This window comes from Chiloscyllium punctatum, chromosome 9 (assembly GCF_047496795.1).
Source record: "Chiloscyllium punctatum isolate Juve2018m chromosome 9, sChiPun1.3, whole genome shotgun sequence".
NCBI lineage: Eukaryota > Metazoa > Chordata > Chondrichthyes > Orectolobiformes > Hemiscylliidae > Chiloscyllium > Chiloscyllium punctatum.
In genome coordinates this window covers 25,728,492-25,741,121 of record NC_092747.1, presented here as the reverse complement: position 1 = coordinate 25,741,121, position 12,630 = coordinate 25,728,492, and the positions used below count along the sequence as shown (strand labels likewise).

Genomic DNA, 12,630 nt, shown 5'->3' with positions numbered 1-12,630 from the left:
GCCAGCACCTTGTACAATTGCAGTAACATTTATGTACTCTTATATTCCAACCCTCATTAGCTTTAATGATTACCTGCCACATCTGTGTGCTAGCTTGCTGTGTTTGTGCACAAGTACACCCGAGTCCCTCTGCATTGCAACTTTCTGCAGTTTTTCTCCATTTAATTTTTTTTTCTACTTTCCAAACTGAACAACTTCACATTTTTCTATATTAAATTCTATTTGCCAACATTTTATTCACTTACTTAAAACATCAATATCTCTCTGTAAACTATTCATATCTGTTTTGCAATCTACCTTTCCACGTTTTTTTTTAAGATGTCTGCAAATTGGGGTAAACCTTCTTTGCACTCTCTCAATAGCCAGAACAACCTTCCTCAGATGTGGAGACCAAAACTACGCACAATACTGCAGGTGTAGTCTTACCAATGCCCTGCACAGTTCCATAAAGACATCAACGCTCCTGCACAAGAATCCTCTTGCTCTGTAGGCCAACACCATTTGCCTTCTTCATTGCCTGCAGTTCCTGCGTGCTTACTTTCAGCAACTATTATATGAGGACATGCAGATCTTGTTGCAATGCCCCCTTTCCCAATCTATCACAATTATGATAATCTGCCAATCTGTTTTTGTTACAAGTGAATATCTTTACATTCTTCACATTATACTATATCTGCCATGTACAGAGGAGCCTCAGTTATCTGAACGACACGGGCAGCGAGTATTTTGTTCAGATAATCGAATGCCGGATAATCAAATGCTGGATAACACTGTTTAGCCAAGCATTGGGACTTTGCGATCTTGTTCAGGTAATCCAAAATTCACATAATCGAATGCTGGATAATCGAGGTTCTTCTGTACTTGCCCACTTACTTGTCCAAATCACACTGAAACTTCTCTTCACTTTCCTTCCTCACAGTTCACCCTCCCACTCAGCTTTGTGTCTATAAACTTGTAGCTTTGACATGTAGAATCCTGATCTAAATCATTATTATATATTGTGAATACCTGGAGTCCAAGCATTGATCCCTGCAGTACCCAACTAGTCATTGCAAGTCACATGGAAAAGGACCCATTTATTCTTACTATGGTAAGATTTGAGGTTAATATGACCTGAAGCCCAGCAGGGCCAATCTTGACATTGGGAGAATCTCATTCCATCATCATGCTTTTGACAAGCAGCAAAGCGAGTTACCAATTAAGCCTCTAAGAACCTTCGTGGCACATCTCTGATCCATTTATAGGATGCATCCATACCTCAGGCTGCATCAGCATCGCTCTGAAGGACTGAATGTCCTGGGATGGCAGGACAGATATATGAAGAGAGACTGGATTGGTTAGGAATATATTCAATGGAGTTTAGAAGATTAAGGGGGGAATCATACAGAAACCAAAAAATTCTAACAGGACCAGGCAGCAAAAAAGGATATTCCCGATGACTGGGGAGTTCAGATCCAAGGGTTACAGTCTAATGTGTACCATTAAGGAGGATTTGTTTTGTGCTGTTTCTCTTGCAGAGAAGTATTACCAATGGTGCTGGAATGTCTGTTTCATAAAGCAGTGTGTAAACAGATTTGAGGATTTTTTTTTAAATTATAAAGAAGCATGGTAGATTCAGGCTCACACAGAGCCAGGGTTTTAGATTTGCTTTCAGTTGAAGTTGGGATTTGAAGCTGATAGATACAGCTGTCTCCCTGCTACAGCAAAAAGATTGATTTCTTTCTCTGCTGCCAGATTGATTCTTTTGGTGTTCTGTTCTCCTGCATTGGAGGAGATAGAAAGTGAGGAAAATCTGTTTTACTGAATTTGCCTTTGCCAAGTGTATGGTTATGGGATGCTGCGTATTGGAAGAGTTAGTGATTAGTAGTTAAAAGAAATATTATTTTGTTATACATTTTGATAGAGTTAGTTATGCCTTTATTTGTTTGTGGTTTAACAGTGTTATAAGAATAAATGTGTTTTGCTTACAGCCCATCAGTGAACCAATTAAATCACACCTGGAACACAGCACCCTACACTTGCTTTTAATTAAGATTAAAGTTAGCGTCTAAGCAATCTCCTTGATATATTTCGAGGGAGTTTGGTCTGTTCCATAACACTAAAGATAGAGAATAGACCATTTAGGATTTTTTTTTCACACAGAGAGTAGTGACCTGTGGAATTCTCTGCCACAGTGTTTGAAGCCAATATGGGAATATGAATAGGAAGGGTTTGGAGGGATATTGGCGAGGTTCTGGCAGGTGGGATATCTAGTCGGCATGGACGGGTTGGACTGAAGGGTCTGTTTCCATGCTGTACATCCCTATGACTATGACTCTATGTTGCATATTTTGAAGAATGAGTTAGACATAATTCTTGTTGTTAAAGGGATCAAAGGCTATAGGGAGAAAATGGGAATAGGGTACTGAGGTGAATGATCAGCCATGATCATATTGAATAGAATAGTAGGCTCAAGGGCTGAATTGCCTACTCCTGCTTTGTTATAAAAGTAGACAAAGAGTGAGATTCCAGGCACCAACGCCACTCACCTGCATTCTGCTGACACGCCCCCCACAGATCCCACTGTCACCATCCCCGTCCCCCAGAACCCTGAGGGGAGCACCACCCCTGCTCATGACTCCACCCCCATTCCCCCCACCACCATACCCACTCCAGTTACTGGCTCCGCCCCCACTCCCAGCTCCACACCCACACCAGCTCCCAGCCCTGCCGAGTTTTCACCTTTCCCCCTGACCTCCCTCTCACTGAGGATGAATGATCAGTCCTCAGCAAAGGGCTCACCTTCATCCCCCTCCGCCCACTCATCAATGAATTTAATACACACTGTGATGTCGAACACTTCTTCCGCCGCCTCCGCCTCCGAGCTTACTTTCACAATCAGGACACCCGCCCACCTTCCGAGGACCCCTTCGCCCACCTCCAACACACTACATCCACCTGGACACCCTGTGTTGGCCTACTACCCACCCTCAACCTCTTCATTTCCAACTGCCGCCGGGACATTAACCGCCTCAACCTGTCTACCCCCTCCCCCACTCCAACCTCTCACCCTCACAATGCGCAGCCTTCCAATCCCTCTGCTCCACTCCCGACCTCACCATCAAGCCAGCAGATAAAGGGACCACAGTGGTAGTCTGGCGCACTGACCTCTACACCGCTGAAGCCAAATGCCAACTCAAGGACACCTGTTCCTACCGCCCCCTCGACCATGACCCCACCCCCCATCACCAAACCATCATCTCCCAGACCATACAGAACTTCATCACCTCAGGAGATCTCCCACCCACAGCTTCCCACCTCATAGTCTGGAAACCCCGCACTGCCTGGTTCTACCTCCTTCCCAAGATCCACAAGCCTGACCACCCTGGCGGACCTATTGTGTCAGCATGCTCCTGCCCCACTGAACTCATCGCTACCTACCTCGACACTGTCTTATCCCCCCTACTCCAGGAACTCCCCACATACTTTGGAGACACCACCCACACCCTCCACCTCCTCCAAGACTTCCATTTCCCCGGCCGCCAACGCCTCATCTTCACCATGGATATTCAATCTGTCTAAACCTCCATCTGTCATGACCAGGGCCTCCAAGCCCCCTGTTTCTTCCTCTCCAGACGTCCCCAACATTACCCTTCCACAAACACTCTCATTTGTCTGGCCGAACTGGTCCTCACCCTGAACAATTTCTCCTTCGAATCCTCCCACTTCCTCCAGACCAAAGGGGTAGCCATGGGCACCTGTATGGGCCCCAGCTGTGCCTGTCTCTTTGTTAGCTATGTAGAACAGTCCATCTTCCGTAATTACACTGGCACCACTCCCCACCTCTTCCTCCGCTACATTGATGACTGCATTGGTGCCACGTCGTGCTCCCACAAGGAGGTTGAGCAATTCATCAACTTCACCAACACATTCCACCCTGACCTTAAATTTACCTGGACCATCTCTAACACCTCCCTCCCCTTCCTGGACCTCTCCATCTCCATTAATGCTGACCGACTTGACACCGACATTTTTTACAAACCCACCGACTCCCACATATACCTGGATTACACCTCTTCCCACCCTACCTCCTGCAAAAATGCCATCCCGTATTCCCAATTCCACTGCCTCCGCCGTATCTGCTCCCAGGAGGACCAGTTCCACCATAGGACACACCAGATGGCCTCCTTCTTTAGAGACCGCAATTTCCCTTCCCACGTGGTTAAAGATGCCATCCAATGCAGCTCATCCACATCCCGCACCTCTGCCCTCAGACCCCACCCCTCCAACTGTAACAAGGACAGAATGCCCCTGGTGCTCATCTTCCACCCTACCAACCTTCGCATAAACCAAATCATCCACCGACATTTCCACCACCTCCAAACGGACCCCACCACCAGGGGTATATTTCCCTCCCCACCCCTTTCCGCCTTCTGCAGAGACCCATCCCTCTGTGACTACCTGGTCAGGTCCACGCACCCCCTACAACCCACCCTCCCATCCTGGCACCTTCCCCTGCCACAGCAGGAATTGCAAAACCTGCGCGGACACCTCCTCCCTCACCTCCATCCAAGGCCCTAAAGGAGCCTTCCACATCCATCAAAGTTTTACCTGCACATCCACCAATATCATTTATCATATCCGTTGCTCCCGTTACGGTCTCCTCTACAGTGGGGAGACTGGACGCCTCCTAGCAGAGCGCTTTAGAGAACATCTCTGGGACACCCGCACCAATCAACAACACCGCCCTGTGGCCCAACATTTCAACTCCCCCTCCCACTCTGCCGAGGACATGGAGGTCCTGGGCCTCCTTCACCGCCGCTCCCTCACCACCAGACGCCTGGAGGAAGAACGCATCATCTTCCGCCTCGGAACACTTCAACCCCAGGGCATCAATGTGGACTTCAACAGTTTCCTCATTTCCCCTTCCTCCACCTCACCTCAGTTCCAAACTTCCAGCTCAGCACTGTCCCCATGATTGTCCTACCTGCCCTCTCCTCCCTGACCTATCACCTTCATCCCTCCCCCACTCACCTATTGTACTCTTTGCTACTTTCTCCCCACCCCCACCCTCCTCTCACTTATCTCTCCATCCTTCAGGCTCGCTGCCTGTATTCCTGATGAAAGGCTTTTGCCTGAAACGTCGATTTTCCTGCTCCTCGGATACTGCCTGAACTGCTGTGCTTTTCCAGGACCACTCTAATCTAGACACCTATTAAAAGAATAAAGCAACAAGATTTCACAGTTTTGAATAAACTACTATACACAATTAGAACCATCATGCAATCTACAATATATATTCAACTTATATTCTAGCATCCAGAATCTTGAGATAATTATGAGTAACAGATATTCTGTAGTCATACACCCCATCAACAAATTCTTAAAAATCTCCAGTTTTCAAAGCTCCTGGATCATCCTTGACTATCTATTTATTCTTTGCACACTGAAAATAGCCCCTATAATTAATGTTGCCACAAAGTTTTTTTTTCACATCTCTTATTTTTGTTATTTGTGCTCAAGATGTAAAGAATTTGTACTGGAATGGGTTGGGAACTGGTTAATAGTCAGGAAACAAACAGTAGGAATAAACTGATCTTTTTCCAAGTAGTGGGCAGTGACTATTGGGGTACCACAGAAACTTATACTTGGGCCCCAGCTGTTCATATATACATTGATTATTTAGTTGAGGGAACTAGAAATAATATCTTCATGTTTGCCAATGACACAAAGCTGGGTGGGAGGGTAAGCTGTGAGGAGGATGCAGTGATGCTTCAGTGAGATTTGGACAAGTTGAGTGAGTGGGCAAATGCATGGCAGGTGAAGTATAATGTGATATATGTGAGATTATCCACTTTGATAGCAAAAATAGGAAGGCAAATTATTCTGTTAATGGTAATAATTTGGGAAAGGGGTTGGAATGCGAAATGTCCAATGTGCTTTTGTATTCAGACAGAGAAAAAGGCAAATTTTTTAAACTATTTACTCATTGGATGTGTGGGCCTCTCTGGCTGGTCAGCATTTATTGCCTGTGCCCAGTTGCCCTTGAGAAGGTGGTGGAGATGAGCTGCCTTCTTAAACTGTGCTGTCCATGTGCTGTCAGTGTAATCACAGTGCCAGTCAGGAGAGAATTCCAGGATTTTAAATCAGCGACAAAGGAACAGTGATATATTTCCAAGTCAGGCTGGTGAGCGGTTTGGAGGAGAAATTGCAGTTGGTGTGTTGCATTTACCTGCTGCCATTGTCCTTATAGATAGAAGTGGCCACTGGGCTGGAAGGTACTGTCTAAGGATCTTTGTCAGTGCAACTTGTAGATAGTACATACTGCTGCTACTGAACATCAGCAGTGAAGGAAGTTGATGTTTGTTGATATGGTGCCAATCAACCAGACTACCTTTTCCTGGAGGATGTCAAGCTTTTTGAGTTCCTTTGGAGCTACACTCATCCAGGCAAATGGGGAGTATTCCAGCACACTCCTGACTTGTGCCTTGTCGTTGGTGGACAGGCTTTAGGGAATCAGGAGGTGAGTTATTTGTAGTATTCATATAGTCATAGAGATGTACAGAACAGAAACAGACCCATCATCCATGCCAACTCGATATCCTAAGTTAATCTATTCCCATTTGCCAGCATTTGGCCCCAATCCCTCTAAGCCTTTCCTGTTTGTATGCCCATCCAAATGCCTTTTAAATGTTGTAATTGTACCAGCCTGCACCACTTCTTCTGGCAGCTCATTCCACACACGCACCAACTCTACATGAAAAAGTTGTCCCTGGGTCTCTTTTAAATCTTTCCCCTCTCACATTAAACCTAAGCCTTCTAGTTTTGGACTCTCTGACCCTGGGGAAAAGCCCTTGACTATTCACCCTGTTCATGCGCTTCATGATTTTATAAACTTCTATAAGGTCACCCCGCAACCTCTGATGCTGGGAAAATAGATTAGATTAGATTACTTACAGTGTGGAAACAGGCCCTTCAGCCCAACAAGTCCACACCGACCCACCGAAGTGCAACCCACCCAGATCCATTCCCCTACATTTATCCCTTCAGCTAACACTACGGGCAATTTAGCATAGCCAATTCACCTAACCTGCACATTTTTGGACTGTGGGAGGAAACCGGCGCACCCAGAGGAAACCCACAAAGACACAGGGAGAATGTGCAAACTCCACACAGTCAGTCACCTGAGGCGAGAATTGAACCCAGGTCTCTGGCACTGTAACGCACCACTGTGCCACCGTGCTGCCCACAAATAGCCCCCACCTATTCAATCTCTCCCTATAGCTCAAATCCTACAACCCTGGCAACATTCTTGTACAAAGTTAAAAATCATACAACACCAGATTATAGTCCAACAGGTTTATTTGGAGGCGTTAGCTTTCGAAATGCTGCTTCTTCATCAAGTAGTTGTGAAGCAGGACCATAAAATTCAGAATTTATAGCAAAAGATTACAGTGTCATGCAGCTGAAATGATAAACATGGACTAAGTCTTTCATCTTTTAGAATGGGTTTGCTCATTTCGCTTCTGGATTACATATTTAGGAACCAAACGAGAAAGCCCATTCTAAAAGATGAAAGACTTAATCTGGGTTTATCATTTCAGCTGCATGACACTGTAATTGTTTGCTATAAATTTTTATGGTCTTATAGTCCTGCTTCACAACCACCTGATGAAGAAGCAGCACTTCAAATGCTACGTCCCCAAACAAACCTGTTGGACTATAACTTGCTGTTGTGAATTTTAACTTTGTCCACCCCAGTCCAACACCGGCCTCTCCAAAACATTCTCATGAGTCTTTTCTGAACCCTTTTAAATTTCACAATATTCTTTCTGTAGCAGGGACACCAGAATTGAATGCAGTATTCCAAAAGTTGTCCAACCAACGTCCTGTACAGCTGAAACATGAGTTCCTAACTCCTATACACTTGACCAATAAGCACAAGTGTACCAAATGCCTTCTTCCACTACCCTGTCTACCTGTGACTCCACTTTCAAGAAACTATGAACCTGCTCCCCAAGATCTCTTTGTTCAGCAACACTCCCCAGGAGCTTCCCATTAAATATATAAGTTCTGCCCTGATTTTCCCTACCAAAATGCCGCACATTTATTTAAATTAAACTCCTTCAGCCACTTCTTCGCCCATTTGCACACCTGATCAAGGTCCAGTTGTATTCTGAAGTAACCTCCTTCGCTGTTCACTACACCTCTAATTTTGGTGTCATCTGCATACTTACTAACCATACCTCCTATATTCACATCCAAATTATTTATAGTAAATGACAAAAAGCAGTGGACCTAGAACTGATCATTGTGGCACACCACTGGTCACTGGCCTCTAGTCCAAAAGTAACCCTCAACTACTACCGTCCATCTCCTACCTTTGAGCCAATTTTGTATCCAGATGGCTAATTCTCCCTGTATTCCATGTGATCTAACCTTGCTAACCAGTTTACCATGCAAAACATTGTCAAACACCTTACTGAAGTCCAGATAGACAACCTCCACCACTATGCCTTCATCAATCTTCTTTGTCACTTCTCCAAAAAACTCAATCAAGTTAATAAGACATGATTTCCCACACACAAAGCCATGTTGACTATCCGTATTCTGTCCTTGCTTTTCCAAATACCGAGAAAAGCTACGTAAGAATTCTACTCATTGACTACAGTTCAGCCTTCAACACTGTTAACCCCTCGAGACTGATTACTAAACTTAGTGATCTCGGACTAAGCCCAACTCTCTGCAAATGGATCCTTGGTTTCCTGACCCACAGGCCACAATCAGTGAAGATTGGGGACAATATTTCATTCTCGCTAACACTCAACACTGGAGCCCCCCAGGAGTGTGTACTCAGCCCCCTACTGTACTCACTGTATACTCATGACTGCATCGCTAAATACCAGACTAATGCCATTTACAAATTCACTGATGACACCACCATAGTTGGTCGAATCTCAGATGGCAACGAAACAGACTACAGATGGGAGGCGGAAGATCTGGAAAAATGGTGCACTGAGAACAACTTAGCTCTCAATGCCGGCAAAACTAAGGAACTCATTATTGACTTTTGGTGGGATGTTACTCATGCCCCCCTACACATTAACAACACAGAGATGGAATAAGTAGAGAGTGTCAAGCTCCTGGGAGTGGTCATCCACAAGGTTTCTTGAACTCTTCATGTGGGTGCACTGGCTGAGAAAATTTGGCATGATGGCGAATACCCTTGCCAATGTTTATAGGTGCGCCATTGAGAGCATTCTGTCTGGATGTATCACTACTTGGTATGGCAACTGTACCATTCAAGATCAGACACGGTTACAGAGAGTGGTGAACTCAGCCCGGACAATCACAAAGACCAACCTCCCATCTATAGAATCCATCTACCAGGCCTGCTGCCAAGGAAAGGCTGTCGGCATTCTTAAAGATCCATCCCACTTTGGCAATGTTTTTCTACAACCTCTACCATCGGGGAGAAGGTACAGAAGCCTGAACACACACACCATCTGGTTTCATAACAGTTTCTACCCTACTGTTGTTAAAATACTGAATCAACTCACAAACTCTTAGCATTCGCCTATACCTGTGTTTTTGGTTTTGCCTATTATTTACTATCTGTGCTACTTAACTATGTGATATGCCGGTATTGCTCACAAGACAAAGCTTTTCACTCGGTACACATAACAATAAATTCAATTCAATTCAAATACATGTAAATCTTGTCCCTCAGAATCCCCTCCCACAACTTACCCAGCAACGGACGTGGCTCACCGGTCAAAATTCCCTAGCTTTTCCTTACGGCTTTTCTTAAATAATGGCACCATGTTAGCCAACTACCAGTCTTTCGGCACCTCACCTGTGGCTATCGATGATGCAAATAGGTTGCTGGGCAAGGGGCCAGCAACCACTTCCCTAGCTTCCACCAAAGTTCTAGTGTACATCTGATCAGACCTGGGGATTTATCCACTTTTATGCATTTTAAGATGTCTAGCACCTCCTCCTCTGTAATACATACTCTTTTCAAGATATCACTATTTAATTCCCTAATTTCTCCAGTTTCCATGTCCTTCTCCACAGTAAACACTGATGCAAAAAACTCATTTAATATCTCACTGATCTCTTTTTCGCCTTCCTGGTTTTCCTTTTGAGTATACACCTATTGCCTTTGTAATCTTCTAGGGATTCACTTGATTCCTTCTTTCTATACCTGGCATTTGCTTCCTTTTTCTTGACCAGAGCCTCAATTTCTCTAGTCATCCGGTATTCTCAACACCTACCAGCCTTTCCCTTCACACTAAAGGAACATAATGTTTCTGTACTCATGTTATCTACTTTTTGAAGGTTTTCCACTTTCTAGCTGTCCCTTTACCTGCAAATATCTGCCCTCCCCTAATCAAATTTTGAAAGTTCTTGCCCAATACTGTCAAATTTGGCCTTCCCCAAATTAGAAGTTTAAGTTTTAGATTGGGTCTATCCTTTTCCTTAATTATTTTAAAACTTCCTAGCCTTTGACCTGATCTTGTAGCTGCTGTATGTATATGGTAAGTCCAGTTGAGTTTCTGGTCAATGGTAACCCTCAGGATGTTGATAATGAGGGATTCAGTGAGGATACAGCATTAAATATCAAGGAGTACTGGTTAGATTGTCTCTTATTAGAGATAGTCACTGCCTAGCATTTGTGTGAACATAAGAACGAGGAGCAGGAATAGGCAATTCAGTCCTTTGATCTTGCTCTGCCATTTGATGCCATCATAGTTCATCTCATCTTGGTCTCAATTCCACTTTCCTGCCTGATTTCCATAATTCATCAATTCATTATGAATTAATAATCTGTCTTCAGTTTTTTAAATGTACTCAATGTCCCAGCATCCACCATACTTTTGGGTAGTGAATGCATACATTCACATTCCTTTGGGAGAAGTAATTTTTCTTCATCTCTGTTTTAAATCTGCTACTCCTTATCCTAAAACCATAATTTCTTGTCTTGGAAACAAAAGCCGAAATTACTTGGAAAACTTCGGATCCAGTGACCCTTCTTTAGAACTCAAGTTTTAGATTGCCTCACATTAGCAAGATCCCTTTCTATGTGTACTTTGTCATCCCCTTTAGCATTTTAAATACCTCAATTAAATTCACTCTCATTCTTCTAAACTCCAGAGAAAAAGGCCTAAACTGCAATTTTCTCTTCTTAAGAAACAATCCTCATCTCTGGAATCAATCTCGTGAACCTCATCTGAACTGTCTTCAATACAGCTTCATTCCTCCTCAAGTAAAGGAACCAAAATTGTAAGGCAAAGTCCAGTTGCAGCCATGTACAGCTGCAGCAACACTTCCCTGTTTTTATACACTATTCCTTTATCAATAAATGCTTCCCATTTGTCTTCCTTACTATCTGCACATTAATTTTCTATGATTCATGCATGAGAACACCCAGATCCTTCTGAAATGAAACACTGAAGTTTATCTTCATTTAGACCTATTCCTCTGGCCAAAATGGATAAACTCAGGCTTACTCACCTTAAACTTAATCTGTCACTTTTGGTACAATATGTGCCACGAATGTTAATTGCCATTTTTCAGCCCAAGCCTGGATATTGTCCAGATCTTGTTGCATTTGAATATAGATACTGAAGCAGTCAGTCTGAGGAGTAGTGAATGATGCTGAGTATTGTGCAATCATCAGTGAACATCTCCACTTCTGACCTTAACATAGAGGGAAGATCCTTGATGAAGTAGCTGAAGATGGCTGAGCCAAGGACACTACCCTGAGGAACTCCTGCAGAAATGTCATGAAGCTGAGATGATTGACCTCCAACAAACACAACTATCTTTCTATGTGTCAGGTATGACTCAAACCAATGGAGAGAATTCCCCTGATTCCCACTAATTCCAGTTTTGCCAGAAATCCTTGATGCCACACTCCTTCATATATGGATTAGATGTTAAGGAATGTCACTCTCACTTCAGTTTCAGAATTCAACTCTGAATGATTTGTTGGCTTTCTAATGAGAAAGTTTGAATACAAGAACAGGGATGTCTTGTCTGCAATTGAACAGTGCCTTAGTGAGACTACACCTGGAGTTCTGTGTGCAGTTTTGATCTCCTTATCTCCTTATCTTATGTTCTGGCTATGGAGACAGTGCAACAAATATTTGCCTGACTGATTAAAGTCATAGAGTCATAGAGACGTACAGTACGGAAACAGACCATTCGGTCCAACTCATCCATACCAACCAGATATGGGCACTTGGCCCATATTCCTCTAGCCCTCCTATTCATATATTCATCCAGATGCCTTTTAAATGCTGTGATTGTCCCAGCCTCCACCACTTTCTCTGGCAGCTCATTCCATACACGTCTCCCCCCTCCCTGTGAAAAAGATGCAACTTAGGTACCTTTTATAACATTCCCTTCTCACCCTAAACCTATGCCCTCTAGTTCTGGACTCCCCACCCCAGGGAAAAAACTTTGTCTCGTTACCCAATCCATGCCCCTCATGATTTTATAAACCTTTGCAGGTTTACCCCTCAGCCTCTGTCGCTCCAGGGAAAACAGCCCCAGCCTATTCAGCCTCTCCCTATAGCTCAAATCCTCCAACCCTGGCAACATCCTTGTAAATCTTTTCTGAACCCTTTCAAGTTTCACAACATC

At 44.1% G+C, this 12,630-nt stretch overlaps 1 protein-coding gene across 2 annotated transcripts in view; it reads left to right on the top strand.

Annotated features, from left to right (window-relative positions):
• Window positions 1–12,630, top strand: part of plekhb1 (pleckstrin homology domain containing B1) — a 217,575-nt gene that overhangs the window by 26,259 nt on the left and 178,686 nt on the right. The window contains exon 2 of one of the 2 annotated variants that reach the window (XM_072577080.1): window positions 11,693–11,822. In XM_072577080.1, coding sequence (XP_072433181.1) covers window positions 11,780–11,822 — 43 coding nt within the window. In that variant the 5' untranslated portion in view covers window positions 11,693–11,779. Of the gene's footprint in view, window positions 1–11,692; window positions 11,823–12,630 lie in introns of those variants that run through there. The other variant, XM_072577081.1, reaches the window with a different exon arrangement.